This window comes from Stomoxys calcitrans, chromosome 5 (assembly GCF_963082655.1).
Source record: "Stomoxys calcitrans chromosome 5, idStoCalc2.1, whole genome shotgun sequence".
In the NCBI taxonomy this organism is placed as follows: domain Eukaryota; kingdom Metazoa; phylum Arthropoda; class Insecta; order Diptera; family Muscidae; genus Stomoxys; species Stomoxys calcitrans.
In genome coordinates this window covers 110,532,506-110,552,811 of record NC_081556.1, presented here as the reverse complement: position 1 = coordinate 110,552,811, position 20,306 = coordinate 110,532,506, and the positions used below count along the sequence as shown (strand labels likewise).

At 41.2% G+C, this 20,306-nt stretch overlaps 1 protein-coding gene across 1 annotated transcript in view; it reads right to left on the bottom strand.

The window, feature by feature from the left end:
- Positions 1-6,914: 6,914 nt before the first annotated feature.
- Positions 6,915-20,306, bottom strand: part of LOC106096108 (putative cyclin-dependent serine/threonine-protein kinase DDB_G0272797/DDB_G0274007) — a 49,713-nt gene continuing 36,321 nt past the window's right edge. Inside the window, exons 2-4 of the mRNA XM_013263691.2 lie at positions 8,621-9,046; positions 8,203-8,542; positions 6,915-8,136 (exon numbers count right to left, since the gene is read on the bottom strand). Of these exons, the coding sequence (XP_013119145.2) occupies positions 7,669-8,136; positions 8,203-8,542; positions 8,621-9,046 (1,234 nt within the window). The 3' untranslated portion in view covers positions 6,915-7,668. The remainder of the gene's footprint in view (positions 8,137-8,202; positions 8,543-8,620; positions 9,047-20,306) is intronic.

Here is a 20,306-nt window from a genome sequence, read left to right as displayed (position 1 = left end):
CAAGCGTCTTTGCCACTGGTGAGAGAAGGGAGATCGGTCTGTACGACTCCCCCAAACTTGGGTCTTTTTTAGACTTCAGTAGCGGGATCACTCTGCCCATTTTCCAGACATCGGGAACTATAAGAGTGTTCAATGACAGGTTGAGGTCAGTGGTAAGGTACTCAACTCCAGGTGAATCCAGATTCTTCAACATCAATGTAGAGATTCCGTCGGGGCCCAACGCCTTAGAAGATTTGGCGCCACGGATGACATTCGTAACTTCGCCCACGGTAAATTGTTATGGCTGTTCATCGGCTCGGAGACCACGAATACTGCAAATGGCTCTCCTTCTTGCCCTGTCTCTCTCGGGATGCACAATAAATTGACGGTTGAACAACCTGCCGCATCTCCTCGGATCAGTCACGGTTATCTCGCCAAAAGTGACTGAGGTCCTGTCGTCCCGTCTACTGGGTTTGAGAGTGACTTAACAGTGGCCCACAGTTTGCCTACACCGGTGCCTAAGTTACATTGCTCCAAGTGTTCCAGCCACAAATTCCGCTTATGTTCGTTGACAACCCTGTTTATTTCCAGATTCAGCTCCCTGATTCTGGGGTTAGCGGGTCCGTAGCACGAATCCCATCACGCTCGTCTGCGAGTACCACTGCTTGCGCCGGGAAATTGGGCCGCACTTGGGGTATTTGGCCGGCTGGTATAAAGCGAACGGCTGCTGCGTTAATGATGTCTCGGAATTTCCTCTCGGCCACAAGAACATCAGATGGGGGTGGCAGTTCACTGAAGCGGAGATTGGTATACTCTCTGAAGCCAGTCCAATCAGCTTCTTATAATTGATAAACGTCCGGCGCTCAGAGGTTATGAAGTCGGGTGGTCGGTCGATGGTGAAAATTATGGGGAGGTGGTCTGACCCCAAAGAGATGACGGCTTGCCAGGAAACTTCACTCAGGAGATCTGGGGATGCAATTGAGATGTCTGGCGAGCTGCTGCACCTCCTCGTAATCCTAGTGGGGGCATCCTCATTCACCGTGCAAAACGTGGAGCTATCTATTTGCTCTGCCAAAGCTATGCCACGCTGGTCGTTACCTAGGGGAGAATGCCATGACGTGTGATGCGCATTTAAGTCCCCTAGAACCGTGATAACTGTGCAAGCTGCAGGTGTTGGTCAGCTTTGTCTCCTGGATCGCTTCGAGCAATATGCTCTTGCGACTCATAAAGTCCACGATTTTATCGATCTTGCCAAGAAGTCCGTTGCAGTTTAACTGCAAGAACGATACACTTCCCGGCACTGGCCTGGCAATATTAGGGCTAGGATGCTGACGTTGCGTAAATTGCCGTACGGGAGAGGTCGGGAGGGGTCACATAGTCCGACGACGACGCTTGTGACCCACTGCTGGCTATGTTCGCACAGCACCTTGCGACATAGCCAGTATGACTATACTCCCGTAGTGAAGTTAGGCCAGAGCAAGATCGGAAATATACCCACTCCATGCACCGGTTACACCTCACCGACACCGACTGATGATGAAGGCGGTTCTGGCAAACCGAACAGAACCAGGGTCCGGGGTTCTTTTCAATCCCGGCACGGACCAGAAGCGTGCGGAGAAGGCACTCCGGGATGTGCCTCTCCCATGACGAAAAAAGACGAACACGTACACTGAGGCGAGTGAGAAATTATTTTGCCTATGGTATCAAACCCAGGGAATTGTGTTCGAATTTACGTATACACATTCCTATTACATCCTAGAAATAGAAATATGTATCCGATTTGAGTGTAATTGGGTGCCTACAATACACTTTAGCCCTCACACTCACACAAGCCCTAAACATAACCTGATACCCCCTGATGTGATTTTTGAAGAATCAGTTTTTAGCTGAGTTTGCGAAGACTTCCAGACATAAATACAACAATATAGGTTTAAAAATAGTATAGGATCTACTTAAACCTTTCCCGAATCGAGAAATTAGCAAATACCCTAATTTTGCATGCCTGAAACAAAATTGTAATTTAGTCGTACATAGGGATGAAGAAAGCGGGATAATCTTAAAACTTTAACATTTCGATGTGTTTGTAATAAATGAGAGAACAAATTGGCAAGCTCAACGACAAAAAATAAACCTGACAGTTGTGCGCCACATATCTGTAAGTGGAGGTAACGATCTTGTCAAGCTCCAAAGGCGAGTAAGCTCGTTCCGGTCCATAGGATCGATCCTTGTTGTCCTTTTCGTATGGAATTCTCCAACAATGCCCGGGAGTAGTCTCTCAAGCGTTGTTGTTGTTATAGCAATTTCTTGTGTTCTATCTTTCGTCTGCTTGATTCTGTTTAGTGTCAAGATCCAGGAACTCTGCGACAAAAATGGGGTGCGTCCAGAGGGATCTGGGTCTGAGACGAGTGGGTCTGGCTGGGCAGTTAAACTGCTGATGTGTGGTCACTGGTCACAATCGGCACATACATCTTGCACGTCGCCATCAATACTTGCTCTGTAGGAGTTGACTCGGCTGCATCTGTTAGAACGTAATTGAGCCAGAACTACTCTGGTTTTTCGTGTGAGGCCAATTTTTTCAGGTGCAACGGGAGGCGATTATTCTCTAAGGCCCACATTCACCCTGTAGCTATTCACCGCAAGTGTTCCACCCCAAATTCCACTTATGTTTGTTAACGACCCCGTTTATTTCCAGATTCAGCCCACCGATTCTGGGGTTAGTGGGATCAGAGCAACGAATTCCATCGCGCTTGTCTGCGAGTAACACTGCCTGCACCGGGAAATTGGGCAGTACTTGGGGTATTCGACCGGCTGGTATAAAGCGGGAGGCTGCAGCGTTAATGTTGTTTTTGTAGTGGCCTCATTTTCATGTGGAGGTGGCGATCCTCGTCAAGCTCTGTGGGTGAGCAAGCTCGTATCAGTACAAAGGACCGATCGCCGCGGGAACATGGTGGCCATTGGTTATTTACTTTACTTTAATTGGCTACGACAGAATATTTGTTGTACTAGCCGAACGTAGAATAGCGTTCCAAGCGCCTCTATCTTCTGCGCTCATTCTAAATCTCTGACACCAAGTTTCGAGGTGTCTCCCACCACTTGATCTTTCCATCGGGCTTTTGGTCTTCCCGGTTAGCGTGTATCACCGTGTTTGCCTTCAAAAGACTTCTTTGCTTCTTCATCCATTCTGACAATATGACCTAGCCAACGCAGCTGTAGTATTTTGATGCGTGTAACTATGGTCTCGTCGTCATACAGCTCGTGGTTCATACGTCGCCTACATATATTCTCCATTAACGCAAACTGGTCCATATATTTTACGAAGAATCTTTCTCTCAAATATTCCAAGCACTGCCTCACAAGTACCCATGCTTCAGAGCCATATAACAGCACGGGTAGTATCAGTGCCTTGTATAGTGTAATTGTCGTCTGTCGAGAGGTAGCCTGGTTTCTAAACTGCTTACTTAGTCCAAAGTAGCATCTGTTTGCCAATATTATTCTTCGCTTAATCTCAAAACCGGTGTCATTTGTTTCGGTTACGGCGGTGACGAGGTGGATAAAGTTACTGACTGTCTCAAAGTTGTTGGTTATTCAAAGGCGCCAATAACCCGCCATGTCATATCGAGCATCATAGGCGCTCAGTATTTGTGCAAGAGCCGTTGCCGCCCGGCCTCTCACTGAGACTCTTCGTTCGATACCGCTCCGCGACTGCCGTTGCTGCTACTCCGTATGAAGCATTCCAGGCGCATTACTGGCGCCTTTAAATAACCAATGGCTACCTATGACGCTGAACGCCTGGGTTCGAATCCTGGTGAGAAAAAATTTTCAGCGGTGGTTTCCCCCCCAAATGCTGGCAACATTTGTGAGGTACTATACCAAGTAAAACTTCTCTCCCAAGACGTGTCGCACTGCGGCTTATCATTGCGCTTAAACTTGAATCGGACTGCACTCATTGATATGCGAGAAGTTTGCCCCTGTTCCTTAGTGGAATGTTCATGGGCAAAATTTGCATTTACCATGTTCTCGAGGCAGTCGGTCCTTTGGACCGGAACGTGCTTGATTACCTACAGAAGCTTGGCAGAGATCGTCATTTCCACATGCAAATGTGGTTGCAATAACAATAATGACTTCATACGCGTGAGAAACCATCTTTACCCTATCCTCCTCAAAGGATGTGAGAGCTATTTGATTGCCATTTGTTTATCTTCCCTTCAGCACCACATCACCGCTTCAGCACCGCGTTGACTCAATCCACACTATATTAAAGACCACTCCTTGTCTGAAACCCTCAAAAAAGAGCCAATCGGCCTTCTTCTGATTGATAAACGTCCGGCGGTCAGAGGTTATAAAGTCGGGTGGTCGGTCGATGGTGAGTATTATGGGGAGGTGATCTAATCCCAAAGAAATGATGGCTTGCAAAGTTACGTAACTTACAAGATCAGGGGATGCAATGGAAATATCTGGCGAGCTGTTATCCTAGTGGGGGCATCCTCATTCACCGTGCAAAACGTGGAGCCTTCAATCTGCTCTGCCAATGCTATGCCCCGCTGATCTTTACCTAGGGGAGAATGCCATGAAACGTGATGCGCATTAAAGTCCCCTAGAACTAAACTATTGTGGCCAGCTAGTAGCCCATTTGTGTCGGGCTTGTACGCTTGGCATTAACTTGGTCACAACTACCGACCGGCGGTATGTACACATTGTATAGCTCTATCTCGGCAGTACCGGACTTGACTGCTATCCCCATACACTCCATGTTGGGGTCACTAGCGCCAGGTGCAGGCGATGGTGTAACACAGCACGGAATGGTGTAACACGAAGGTCAATCCCCCACCTAAGTTCCTCAAGCGATCCTTACGTTGCACCTATTGCACCATTGTATCCGTGATATCTGTGCAAGCTGCAGGTGTTGGCCAGCTTTGTCTGCAGGATCGCTGCTACCAATATGTTCTTCCGACTCATAAAATCCAATTTAATTGCAAACAAGTAAAAGCGTGCTAAGTTCGGCCGGGCCGAATCTTATATACCCTCCACCATGGATCGCATTTGTCGAGTTCTTTTCCCGGCATCTCTTCTTAGGCAAAAAAGGATATAAGGAAAGATTTGCTCTGGTATTAGAGCGATATCAAGATATGGCCCGGTTTGGAGCACAATTAAATTATATGTTGGAGACCTGTGTAAAATGTCAGCCAATGCGAATAAGAATTGCGCCCTTTGGGGGCTCAAGAAGTAAAATAGAGAGATCGATTTATACGGGAGGTGTATCGGGCTATAGACCGATTCATACCATAATAAACACGTATTTTGATGGTCGTTAGAGGATCCGTCGTACAAAATTTCAGCCAAATCGGATAATAATTGTGACATCTAGAAGCTCAAGAAGTCAAGATCCCAGATCAGTTTATATGGCAGCTATATCGGGTTATGAACCGATTTGAACCTTATTTGACACAGTTGTTGAAAGTAAGAATAAATTACGTCATGCAAAATTTCAGCCAAATCGGATAGGAATTGCGCCATCTAGAAGCTTAAGAAGTCTAGTCCCCAGATCGGTTTATATGGCAGCTATATCAGGTTATGGACCGATTTAAACTATACTTGACACAGTTGTTGGATATCATAACAAAAAACGTCGTGCAAAATTTCATTCCAATCGAATAAGATATGCGCACTCTAGACGCTCAAGAAGTCAAGACCCAAGATGGGTTTATATGGCAGCTATATCAAGTTATGGACCGATTTGAACTATACTTGGCACTGTTGTTGGATATCATAACAAAACATTTCATTCAAATCGGATAAGAATTGCGCCCTCTAGAGGCTCAAGAAATGAAGACCCAAGATCGGTTTATATGACAGCTATATCAGGTTATGGACCGATTTGAATCATACTTGGAACAGTTGTTGGATATCATAACAAAACACGTCGTGCAAAATTTCAGCCAAATCCGATAGGAATTGCGCCATCAAGAAGCTCAAGAAGTCTAGTCCCCAGATCTGTTTATATGACAGCTATATCAGGTTATGAACCGATTTAAACCATACTTGGCACAGTTGTTGGATATCATAACAAAACAAGTCGTGCACAATTTCATTTAAATCGGATAAGAATTGCACACTCTAGACGCTCAAGAAGTCAAGACCCAAGATCGGTTTATATGACAGCTATATCAGGTTATGCACCGATTTGAACCATACTTGACACAGTTGTTAGATATCATAAGAAAACACGTCGTGCAAAATTTCATTCCAATCGGATAAGATATGCGCACTCTAGAGGCTCAAGAAGTCAAGACCCAAGTTCGGTTTATATGGCAGCTATATCAAAACATGGACCGATATGGCCCATTTACAATACCAACCGACTTACACTAATGAGAAGTTTTTGTGCAAAATTTCAAGCAGCTAGCTTTTCTTCTTCGGAAGTTAGCGTGCTTTCGACAGACAGAAGGACGGACGGTCGGACGGACAGACGAACGGACATGGCTAGATCGACATAAAATGTCGCGACGATCAAGAATATATATACTTTATGGGGTCTCAGACAAATATTTCGAGTAGTTACAAACAGAATGACGAAATTAGTATACCCCCCACCTTATGGCGGAGGGTATAAAAAGATGCACTTCCCAGCACTGGCCTGTCAATATTGGGGCTAGGATGCTGCTGTTTCTATATAATGCCGCACATGAAAGGTCTTTGGAAGTAGTTAAGGAATTTGGTATCCAAATAGGTCCAATGATCTGTTGGGCCATGAGTCGGAACAATATGAGGTTCAAATAAAAGGTCATTGGGAGTAGAGTACGAGCATCAGAACCGCCCTACAACAAGAATTCCCACATTGGACGTTAATAATTCTCGTTGAAGTTTTGTTTGTCTCTTAAGAAACTTGAAGTTTTCAACAATGTTTTAAAAAAAAAATTTTTGTCTGCAAAAACCGCTTCTTTCAAACATACTTATAAATATTTATTTAATAATGTAAGAATACAACTTGACATGTTTATTTATTTCATTACAACAACAACTATAATGACATCTAATCGTACTAGAATCAAAACTTATAAATGTACTCGGATAGATTTTAAAGTTAAAAAAGTAATAAAAAGTAAATCTCATTTGTTGTTTGTATAAGGTATGCATGTATGTGTTTGATAATGATAAGGTGTGTGTGTGTGTGTTTGTATGGGACTATTCGCATTATTACGCTATGGGTCCTTTACACGCTCGAATTTTTTTTGAACAATTTTAATTAAAAATCACAAATATTTATTTTTTAAAAGAAAATTCATCGTTGGCCTCCAATTTTTGTGGAAAATTTTAAAGTTCAATCTTTAAGTGTGAACGACCCATAAATAAGAATTAAATTAAACTTAAAAACCTAAAGAAAAAATAGTATAAAGTAGTTATAAAGCATAGTAGTTAAGGATAAACATAATTTAAATTACATTCTTCCGCCCCTAAAGGAGACATCATTGGTCGAAGGATGGGAGGTGAGTGGGAATGGGTCCCATTAACAAAACAGTGAATATGAACTTGGAGTGACATGGTTTGCTATAAGCCGAGAACCCAAAGAGAAAACGGAAGTGGCAAAGTTGCTTGAGGTGCCGCCTGGGTCTTACAATAGAAAGCTGCTTCACTATCCTCTATACCCGAAGATCACTTGCCCCACAGGCCTGATTTCGTCACCCCCCCTGTTTACTTTCTCTCGTACAAATATTCATCCTCATAATAGCGCGGTGTTGTATTGGCTATGAAAATCTGGGGACGTCTCTGTTGCAGGGATATATTGATCTCTTCGGGAGTTCGATAGACCTGCTGCGTTTGCTGGTGATGTTGCTGCAAGTGGTGCAATTGTGGTAGGGCTGTGAAATAGCGATAGGGTGAGGGAGTGGCTGTGGCGAGGGGTGGTTGTGAGCGAATTTGTTGAATTTGTGGTTGAATCTGTGGCTGTATGGTGGTCACTGCCACTGGTTTGCGATAGACAGCTGTCTGTTGGGGTTGGGTATATTGTTGTTGCTGCTGCTGTTGCTGCTGATGATGGGTCGGTTGATGACGTATGGCAGGTTGTTGCAAGGGGGCTGCCGAAGTTGGAGTCCTTTGGTATTGAGGTTGAGCGTGTTGTTGTTGTTGCTGCTGCTGTTGTTGATTGAATCCAATTTGAAGCTGAAGCAGGATGGAAACGAATTTCAGTTATTTGGTAATTATCTAAGATAAAGTTTGTTAGCCTACCGGTTGTCTGTGATGCTGCACACGTTGTCTGGGTGCTTCATCCTCTTCATCGTAACGATCACGTTCATGATCATAGAAATTCTCAGGATAATAACGTTCCGAATAGCGCAGCGTTACATTGGGTTTGCTCTGATGCTCTTGCAAATTGACCGGCTTGTAGAGGTACTCATTGACAATGTGATACTTGGAGGATTGCTGACAATTATTGTCATTGGATGGTGGCATGCAAATCAAATGGATTTGATGGAAGGTGAAACCTTCGGGACATATCCAGGAATGGCGTTGATTTTCCTGACAATAATGGAATACCTCGCAGTTGAGTGTGTCATCGGCGTAGTAACTGAAATAAAATGGGGATAGGGAAGATATAAGTTTCGATCTCTTATAGCCATAAAACCATGGCCTTAAAGTCCCTTACCCTGTGGTCTTTCCCTGACAATTGAATTTTGATTGCGCCAACAGCAATGACAAACGATCAGGTTCCTCTTCTTCCTCTTCAAGTTCCTCCTCGCTCGATTGCTTCTTCGAGCCCTTACCGCTCTGATAAACGTTCTGTTGTTGTTTACGCGTCTGATAGATCGAACGTGGTGGTTCCTCTTGATCCTCTTCCGATTGTGAATAATCATACAGTGGCTGTTGTTGTTGTTGCTGTTGATGTCGGTAGCCTAAGTGTGTTTGGGCCTGCGTCTCAAATTCATCGTCTTCATTATCGTCGGCCTCCACAGACCGTGTTTGGGGTTTGGCAGTGGTGGCTGTTAGGCTGTTGGTAGTTGACGACGCCGCCGCCGCCGTATGACTGAAAGCGGCAAAGCAGGTCAAGGAGACTAGCAGCAAGAGATACAAACTGAGGGAAAATGGGAAAAGAAAGGCTAAATATTAGTAATTTGGCACATAGCAAAAATTCGATAATTAATGCATTTGAATTGTCCATGGTGCATTGAGCGAGTGAATGTGGGCTGTTGCATTTCAAAATTGTATGTCTTTATTTGTAATGACATTTCAACGTGGCAGGAATTGTTCAGACTATAACCATTCAATTTCCATTGCAGTTGGATTTTGGAAAGTTTTGTATGTTTTTAGCATTGATAATTAGACCATTGGGAAAATGTTGAGGCATTATATTTTGAGTCATTATAGCTTAAATTTAAATTTCATAATTTTTCAATTTTTGTAGCCGTTGAAAGCTCAAAGAAAAAATATCCGCATCTCGGAATAGGTACTATTACGAACAATTTTAAAGCTTTTTTGGAGTAGGCTAGTAATGGACTCCAAAGACCCAACAGCTGTGGTGATGGCGTCAGACCGTAGCGTGTTGTTCTCCCCTCCGATAGGTGTGGGTGCCTGTAGTCGAGAGTAATGCTTCAAGCGCACAACTAGTCGTCAGACTAATTAATGAGGAAGAGACGGATGAACCTGAGGGATATCCCCTGCCTTTAAGTAAAGGTGGTGTTTCCCTTGGATTCAGTTAGCGACGGTGTCAATGAAACAGTCATCGCAGCCAAATCGAGAGATGAGGGCAGCAGGATGACGGCAGATGTGAAGGATGGTTTTGCTAAGCTCACAAACAGACCGAGAAAGCGATCCGGGGTACGACGAAGGAAACAGAGGAGTACGTACCGGCAGCGCAATCGGGCGAAAGTGCGGGATGCTGGAAGGGATATAACTGACATTCCAAGCACAAGCTGAAAAAGGATCAGATCTCCCGAAGAGCATAACACTGCTAAAATGCTGAAGAAGAAAAACAGTTTCCAGCTTTCAAGTACTCTGGGAAAACCAAGCCAGCCATCTCGAAATGGAGACAGACAGTGTTCTGCGGAGGCAGACAAAATCGGCACAGGAAAGAAGGAAGCGCGCACAGCTCCTAAGTCTTCATGGAGGACTGTGACTTCCAAAGGGAGGCTACAGGCATCACGGAAGGGGAAGCTGGTCGCTGATAATGGTAACGAGCCGCCCTCTTACGCCAGAGTGGCAGTCATTAATATCGGCTGTGCATCCGGTAGGATTGCACCAGATCATTGGTCCAAAGTGGAGGATCTGGTTAACGATCGGATTTTCGAACATGTGTGGAACTCTGTGGAGGGTCCACCCATACTAATGATGAGCTGCGAGTATTGAGGGGACATCTTTACGCGGAATGTATTGATACAGAACATCTCACGCCAAATTTCACCTAATTCGGATAATCATTGCGCCCTTTAGCGCCTGAAGAAATCTAGATCCGAAAACGGCTTATATGGTTGCTATATCAGGTTAAAGACCGATTTGGACCATACTTAGCACAGTTATTAGAAGTCACAACAAAACACCTCATGCAAAATATCAGACAATTCGGTTAAAAATTGCGCCCTCTAAAGGCTCAAAAAGTCAAGATCCCAGAGCGGTTTATATGTCAGCTATATCAGGTTATGGACCAATTTAGACCATACTTGGCACAGCTGTTAGAAGTCAATATGGAACACGTCGTGCAAAATATCAGCCATTTCGAATAAGAATTGCGTCTTCTAGAGGCTCGTGAAGTAAAGATCCCAGATCGGTATATATGGCAGCAAATCCGGTTATAAACCAATTTGGACCATACTTGGCACAGTTGTTAAAGGTCGAAACAGAACACTTCTTGTAAAATATTGGTCTGGAGGCTTAAGAATCATGATCCCAGAGCGGTTTATATAGCAGCCAATTCGAACCATACTTTGCACAGTACATCTCATGCCAAATTTTCAGATCAATCGGATAAAAATTGCGCTCTCTAGGGGTGAAAATAGGGTACCTCATTTTGTGATATGAATGAGGGGGCGGACCCTCCCCCTAACCCTAACTTCAAAAACGCCAGATCTCGGAGATGGGTTTCATCGTTTAAAACGGAATTGTGTACACCCCCTTATGTAAGCCCAAAAAGACAAATTGGTATACAACTTTGGGGTCAAATAACCGTGGGGGACGCCCTACCCCAAAACTCATCCAAACGGTCATGTTTACCGATTGGGACCCCATATTGTCCCAATCATGTTTATCGATTGGGACCCCATATTGTCCCAATCATGTTTACCGATTGGGACCCCATATTGTCCCATCAAATGAAAGGAATTAAAGAGTAGAGTACGAATTTGATATAACAATTTGACCCCAAGTGTCGGGGGGCCCGCCCCATCCCCAAAAACCACCCAAAAAAGACATATTTACCGATTGGGGCAATATGGGTATCAAATGAAAGGTAATTGGAAGTAGAATACGAAATTTATATAAAAAATTGAGGTCAAGTGTCAGTTGGTACCCCCAAACGGACATATAGGCCGATCGTGATAATATGGGATTCAAACAAAAGGTACTTGAGAGATGATTACGAAACTTATATAAAAATTTGTGGTCAATTCCTAGCGGATCGTCCCACCCCAAATTATACCCCATATGAACATGTACACCGAATGGGACAATATGGGATTTAAACGAAAGGTATGTGAGAGTAGAATAAGTAACTTATATAAAAATTTGGGTCAATTCCTGGGGAGGCGCCCCGCCCCAAAATGATTAAAGAAAATGTTTACCAAACGGGCAATATGGGATTCTAATGATAGGTATTTGAGTGTAAGATAAGAATAAAAATAATTATAAAATTTTACCATGTCAAAAGGGGGCCGCAAACACTTAAGCGTATACTAAAGTACCCAGGGCCGGCTATGCAAATTTGCCCATGAACATTTCACTAAGGAACAGGGCCAAATTTCTCCGATATTAATGAGTGCTGCCCGATTCAAGTTTAAGCTCAATGATAAGGAACCTCCTTTTTATAGCCGAGTTCGAACGGCGACCATATCAAATTGGGGCCCCAAACACTTAAGGGTATAGAGAAGCCCGCCGGGCCAGCTATGCAAATTTGCCCGTGAATATTCCACCAAGGAACAGGGGAAAACGGAGGCCACCGTAGCATAGAAGTTAGCATGTCCATTTATGACGCTGAATGCCTGGGTTCGAATCCTGGCGAGACCATCAGAAAAACAATTTCCAGCGGTGGTTTTCCCCTCCTAATGCTGGCAACATTTGCAAGGTATTATGCCATGTAAAACTTCTCTCCAAGGAGGTGACGCACTGCGGCACGCCGTTCAGGCTCGGCTTTAAAGAGGAGGCCCCTTATTATTGAGATTAAACTTCAATCAGGCTGCACTCATTGATATGTGAGAAGTTTGCCCTGGTTCCAATATTTGCATTTACAGGGGCAAACTTCTCAAATATAAATGAGTGCTGTCTGATTCAAGTTTAAGCTCAATGATAAGGAACCTCCTATTTATGGCTGAGTCTGAACAGCGTGCCGCAGTGCGACACCTTATTGTGGAGTAGTTTTTACACGGCTGCCATATCAAATGATACAGTACTTCACAAATGTCGCCAGCATTAGGAGGGGAAAACCACCGCTGATAATTTTTTTCTCATGTTCTTGCCAGAATTCGAACCAAGCCTTTCAGTATCATAGGCGGACATGCTGGCCTCTGCACTAGATTGGCCTCCAAGCCACCCGGCTCAGCTAGTAGTAAAAATCAATGCCCTACATTTTTTTTTAATTTTTATTTACTTTATAATGAAAACATCGCGGCAAGACTTCCAAAAATCTTATAAATATCAAAATATACAAGTTGCTAATGCACTTGTGTCTTAAGTCTTTTTTGTTTTCGATTAGGTCCATAGTAAATATGAAACTTTTTAGCAAAGTTTTTACTTATGTACAAATAAAATATATGCTCATTAACTATTAAACACCTACTAGAAAATGAAAATAAAATCTTTATTTGCCTTATAATACTACCTTGCCACAATCTGCCATTTTATCATCCTAATACACATTGAGCAGTAGTTTACCACATTATTAGTGCTATACCGAAAATCCTTTAGTATTTTCCCTTGCATGTCTAACCTCGGCTATATCTAATCAATGGCAAGTAGAATTCACTCGATTCGATTCATGTTCGTTTAATTTATGCTTGCAATAAAATTCTATAAAATCACCTTCTTTAGTTATCTCTCAAAAAGAAGCATAAAAACTCTACACAAGGTAAACAAACAAACCATCAAACAAAAGATCTTCCAATGAAGTTTTCTTCGAACATCTTCCCAGGCGAAATGCCTTTTGGATGACTATTAAATAAAATATAATATTACTAACTGACTAAAAGGTTTGAAAAAGAGGAGTTAGAGAAAAGCAACAGCCCACAGATCTGAGATGTAGCATTTGGTGGCCCTAGTCAAACTGGCAATTTGGTTGCCAGGCATTGCATAATCGCCCAAAGCCAACAACAACACTCGACTATGACTTTGAGCGGCTAAGACTAGACAACAAAAATAATAATAAAAAAAAAACAGACGGCTTAAAGCAGAAGAACGGCCACCAAACAAAATCTTTGTTGTTTTTACCAAATATAATACAACAAAAGTGTACGAGTAGTATATTCCAACAATAACATTGCGGTGTAACGTGTTTTGACTTCTTTTTGTGTTTTTTTGCCAATTTTGTTTGGTGTCATCTTCAGTATTGGGCTCTTTACTTTGATGTACTCCAGCATAGTACTACGAGTACTATAATATGAAGCTCTTTGGTTTAACCAGGTGGAGGGAGAAGTTTTGCGCTATGCCTTGAAGGGAAATTTGCTGTATTTGCTGCTAGTACCTCCACTTGGTAGCCACCACAACAACAATGGGCACCTTAGAAAACTCCGCATCGCATTTTCCCGCGCACATTTTTTGTGATTTTTTTATTTTGTTTTCTTTGACGATTGTTGGTGTTGCTATTTAGGTTTTTTATTTTCCCGATAAATTTGCTTTGAGATTTTTCCCATATCATAAAGATGTTCCATTGATTTCATTTTAAGCTATTTCTTGCCGACGCTTACAACGAAATAAGGAAAATAAGCTTAAACAAAATTTTTAAGACTTTGTATATTTAAGCTTGGCAAGTTCAGTATCTCATCATTTTAAAGATAGCCATACTAGATTTAATATTTTGACTTAAAAATTTTGTTTAGTTATGCAAAACTTGAAAAAAGGATATGCTATACAGTGGCACAGAAAAGTCTACATACGCCACTGAAATAACACACTTTACAAAACGAAGTTTTTGAACGAAAAAGTTTTTCAACCAAATATCTATTGGTGCTAAATATGTTTGCTATTGTTCCCAGCATTATAAGTTAAAATTTTTAGGGTAAAATCTTACTCTAACTACGTTACAGTGTACGTACTTACGAAAAGGTATGTAGACATATATATGCTACTGTATATCAACAGCTGCACCTTTTCTATAACTGTTTTGATGATTCTCCCTTAGAACTTTCCTTACTTCCTCTACAATTTCTTTGGGTTTAAATGTCATCAACTGATCTTCCAAGATGAGCCTCGATATTCATATCTTCCTCTTTTTTTTGCAAATTGCAAATTTTGCCCATGAACATTCCACTAAGGAACAGGGGCAAACTTCTCACATATCAATGAGTGCAGTCCGACTCAAGCTAAAGCTCAATGACAAAGGGCCTCCTTTTTATAGCCGAGTCCGAACGGCGTGCCGCAGTGCGACACCTCTTTGGGGAGAAGTCTTACATGGCGTAGTACCTCACAAATGTTGCCAGCATTAGGAGGGGAAAACCACCGTTGAAAATTTTTTCTGATGGTTTCGCCAGGATTCGAACCCAGGCGTTTAGCGTCATAGGCGGACATGCTAACCTCTGCGCTACGGTGGCCTCCACATATCTTCCTCTTTGTATTTATTAACTACTGAGCCATGTTAAACTTCTTTACGAAGAGGTGTTGCTAAGCAGCACGCCTTTCGATCTCGGCCATCATCATTGATCCGAAACTTGGGAACCGAAACTTGGGAACCCACCACCATGAATTCTGCTAAAATATGGGAGCTATATCTGTTTATGGACCGATTTGGACCGTATTTGGCACAGTTGTTAAGAGTCATAACAGAACACCACATGCAAAATTTAAGCCAAATCGGACAAAAATTGAGGATTCCAGAGGCTCAAGAAGTCAAATCAGGAGATCGGTTTATAAGGGAGCTATAACAGGTTCTTGACCGATTTATATCATATTGGAAGTCATAACGGGACACCACATGCAAAATTTCAGACAAATCGGATGAAAATTGAGGCTTCCAGGGGCTCAAGAAGTCAATTCGGGAGATCGGTCTATATGGGAGCTATATCAGGTTATAGACCGATTTATACCGTACTTGGCACAGTTATTGAAAGTCATAACGGGACACCACATGCAAAATTTCAGACAAATCGGATGAAAATTGAGGCTTCCAGGGGCTCAAGAAGTCAAATTGGGAGATTGGTTTATATGGGAGCTATATCAGGTTATAGACCGATTTAGACCGTACTCGGCACAGTTGTTCGAAGTCATAACAGATCACTATGTGCAAAACTTCAACCAAATCGGACAAAAATTGCGGATTCCAGAGGCTCAAGAATCAAATCGGAGATAGGTATATATGGAGCTATATATCCAAATCTGAACTGATATGGCCCATTTGCAATCCCCAACGACCTACATCAATACTAGGTATCTGAGCAAAATTTCAAGCGGATGGCTTTACCCGTTCGACCGCTATCGTGATATATATAAATATTATAAACCTTTGATTAACGTCATTATTACAAGATTCCGGTGTCTCTGTGAGTCCCCTCGTATCCTGTGGAAAATGGGTTTTCATCAAAAGCCTCAAAATGTCCTCCTTTGTTTCGGCTCTCACTCCAATGTCGTCTACTAAAGTTTCAGTTTGGACATGGGTTTTTGAGAGAAACTTTTTTATCTTGGCGGCGTCATTAACGCTATCGACCTGTTCGCAGAAAAGATTCCAGAAGGCACGTTTTGCCGCTCTGGTAGTCTTATTGTATTCCTTGAGCTGTGTGTAATACACATTCCAATATACTTCCGCTTTTTTACTTGCAGTTGTGTTAAGATTGGCAACAAAACAGTTCGTGCTAAATTTTGTGCAGATCGATTGAAAATTGTGGTAACTACGACCATTTAAGTGCAAATCGGGCGATGCATATATATGGGAGCTATATCCAAATCTGAGCCGATTTTGACGAAATCTTGCAGATACTTTAAGATCAGTAACAGGACAATCCGTGCCAAATTTTGTGCAGATCGGTTGAAAATTGTGGTAACTACGACCTTTTAAGTGCAAATCGGGCGACACATATATATGGGAGCTATATCCAAATCTGAACCGATTTTGATGAAATCTAGCAGATATATTAAGATCGGAAACAAAACAGTTCGAGCTAAATTTTGTGCAGATCGGTTGAAAATTGTGGTAACTACGACCATTTAAGTGCAAATCGGGCGATACATATATATGGGAGCTATATCCAAATCTGAACCGATTTTGATGAAATCTAGCAGATATATTAAGATCGGCAACAAAACAGTTCGTGCTAAATTTTGTGCAGATCGGTTGAAAATTGTGGTAACTACGACCATTTAAGTGCAAATCGGGTGATACATATACATGGGAGCTATATCCAAATCTGAACCGATTTTGATGAAATCTTGCAGATATATTAAAATTGGCAACAAAACAGTTCGTGCTAAATTTTGTGCAGATCGGTTGAAAATTGTGGTAACTACGACCATTTTAGTGGAAATCGGACGATACATATATATGGGAGCTATATCTAAATCTGAACCGATTTTGATGAAATCATTCAGATATATTAAGATCAGTAACAAAACAATTCATGCTAAATTTTGTGCAGATCGGTTGAAAATTGTGGTAACTACGACCATTTTAGTGGAAATCGGACGATACATATATATGGGAGCTATATCTAAATCTGAACCGATTTTGATGAAATCATTCAGATATATTAAGATCAGTAACAAAACAATTCATGCTAAATTTTGTGCAGATCGGTTGAAAATTGTGGTAACTACGGCCATTTAAGTGCAAATCGGGAGATACATATATATGGGAGCTATATCTAAATCTGAACCGATTTTGATGAAATCATGCAGATATGTTAAGATCAGTAACAGGACAATCCGTGCAGATCGTTTGAAAATTGTAGTTACTACGGCCATTTAAGTGCAAATCGGGCGATATATATATATATATATATATATATATATATATATATATATATATATATATATATATATATATATATATATATATATATATATATATATATATATATATATATATATATATATATATATATATATATATATATATATATGTGGGAGCTATATCCAAATCTCAACCTATTTTGACGAAATCTTGCAGATACGTTAAGATCGGTAACAAAACAATCCGTGTCAAATTTTGTGCAGATCGGTTGAAAATTGTGGTAACTACGGCCATTTAAGTGCAAATCGGGCAATACATATATATGAGAGCTATATCCAAATCCGAACCGATTTTTACCAAAATCCATAGCGTTCGTCTTTGGGCCAAAAATGTGATATGTTCAAAATTTCGTGACGATTGGACAACAAATACGACCTGTACCTTGATTACAAGTATACATGGACTCACAGACGGACAGACATGGACATGGCTAAATCGAAAGAGAAAGTGATTCTGAGTCGATCGGTATACTTATCAAGGGGTCTAGCTCTTCTCCTTCTTAGCGTTGCGATAGTGGTGGTGTAGGGTATAAAAAGGAAGACATTTTCCACTAATTTTTTTTCTCATCCCACTGTGCAATGTTAACTTTTAAAACGCCAATACAAAATTGTCTTCCATATCTTCCTCCTTCACTTTAGGCTTTTATATTTACCTCCTCTTTCATCATCCACTTGGTTTTTTTGTAACTTACGAAAAAAAAATTTAATTTTGTTCCATTTACCAAATTTAATTTTAATACACATTTTAACATAATTATAGTCATTAAAAAACTTAATAGCTCACACACTTTTTTCGGCTTATCCAAAAAGGCACACACAGTACAATTAGAGCCCTTCTCCTGCAATGGTTAGCAGCTATGTTTTTGTTTTTCAATTAACACCCATTGATAAAAAGATCCAAAGTCAAAGGTCGACTTTTGACTTCAGCAGCCAAGTTGGTTCAAATGTATTGGATATGTTCCACACACACACACGAAGACAATAATTTGCATTGTAGAAAATCATACCATAATGCTTGCAATGGGTTAATTTGTTAAAAACAAAACGAGAAAACAAATTTAACAATTTATTTTATTGTTGTTATTGTTGTTTATTTTCTCTTCAAATGCGAAAAGACAATTCCCATAATAAACAAAACTTAAATGCATGTTTCAACGTCACTATGCCGCTGTTGTTTTTATTTTGTATTTTGTATATTTTTTTCTTCGGTTTTTTGTTGCCACTGTTGTTATTGTTGTTGCTGTAGCTGATTTCAATAATCTTCTTGGGGATATTGAGATCCTCTTCACTTGACTTGGCCAACGGTGGCTACTCTATAGTGTGTGTGTGTGTGTCTGTGTGTGTTGGCAAGTCTTGTATACCGAAAAAAGATGAGCTCTAAACTGTCTATGTAAAATAAATTTATTTTTTGACATAGTCATCGATTTTTGTTGCCGCATCTTCCCGGCCGCCTGTTTTGCTGTTGCCAGCTTGGACATAATGCATGCCATTCAATTGCCATTGCATTTGTTTGCTGCAAACTCTAAGCCGGCGCGAATGCCGACAACAGTAACCATCATGAAGTTGGCGTTGGCGTTGATGCTGGCGCAGGCATCCTCCACAAAGCCACATAAGGTCTGAGAGTGGTAGTTAACATATTTCACTTTGTAACGCATTTGTTTTGTCAATATTTAAAAGGTCAGTTGCAAGTGCTTGGACAGACATGCAACAAAAAAAAATTAATAACAGCAACAACAACTCAAAAACACGTACACATGCGCCCATGGCGCATATCTGGGAAATATATCTAAACCGTTAAGTAAAAGTAAATGATCGTTGTTGCCAATATCAGAAGACAATGATGATGTACCAGTAAAACCCTGAAGACGGCGCAGAAGTAGTAGTAGACAGCTCAAGATATAGAAGCTTTTTTGAAGCCGGGTGATGGAAAAGATGTTTTGTTAGTTGGAAACAGTAGAAGCTGATTTTTCCATCAAATCTAGTGACTGTGAGAAATATGAAGATGCACCATGGATGCCATAGCTCTGAGATCTGGTTAAAAGCCTGAGTACATTCACATATAGCGTTTGTGTCTTAAGTCTTTTGTTTTCCCCTACGGTAGTAAACATGTTTTTTTTGAGGTATTTGATTTTTTGTTGAAAAATTACTATTGGTGGGTCTAGGGGGAGAGGTACATTGCATGTTGAACTCTTGTTGATGTTCGCTGTTGGACACTTTTTAATTAATTCAAGTTTTTGCTTTGGCCATTTTTATAATAATGTGTCAACTTCCAAATGCCTCACCGATAAGGTGGCCATGCAATTACAACAGTTTGTATTAATTCCTCTTTTTTTTTTTGTGACAAATGGTGAGTGCTTCCGTTACCCATTTCCCCTAGTGGAAACTAGTTTATGAAATTGGTTACACCATAGCAATGAAATTGTTATTGCTTTTACATTGACTTTGGCTTAAAGACCATTCATGGAAATGTGGAAATGTCTATAAACGTTGGACTTGAGGAGAAATGTTTATGGGCTATGAAATGTGTTACTTCATTTTTGATATGGAAACAAAATATGGGGAATTGGCTTGGCATATATGAAAAGAACCAAGTTAAACAAAGTATAAACTAGAAATAATAATTAAAAATGTGCAAACTTCGGCCGGTACGAGTCCCAAGACCCAGCAGCATGGATTCTGCTAAAAATTTCCTTTAACAAACTTAGTTGAAGGTTATGTGTCTTCTTTATGTAACAAATTTCTGCCAAATTGGGCAAAAATTGATGCTTCTAGGGGCCGTTGAAGTCTTATCAAGAGATCAGGCTATATCAAATGGTAGACCAATTTAAATCATATTTGGTACAGTTGGTGAAAGTCATAACAGAACACTATGTGCAAAATTTCATGCAAAGTGGATAATCATTGCGGCCTCCAGGGGCTTGTGGAGTAAAATCCGGTGATCGGTTTATATGACAGCCAGGGACGTAGCCAGGATATGT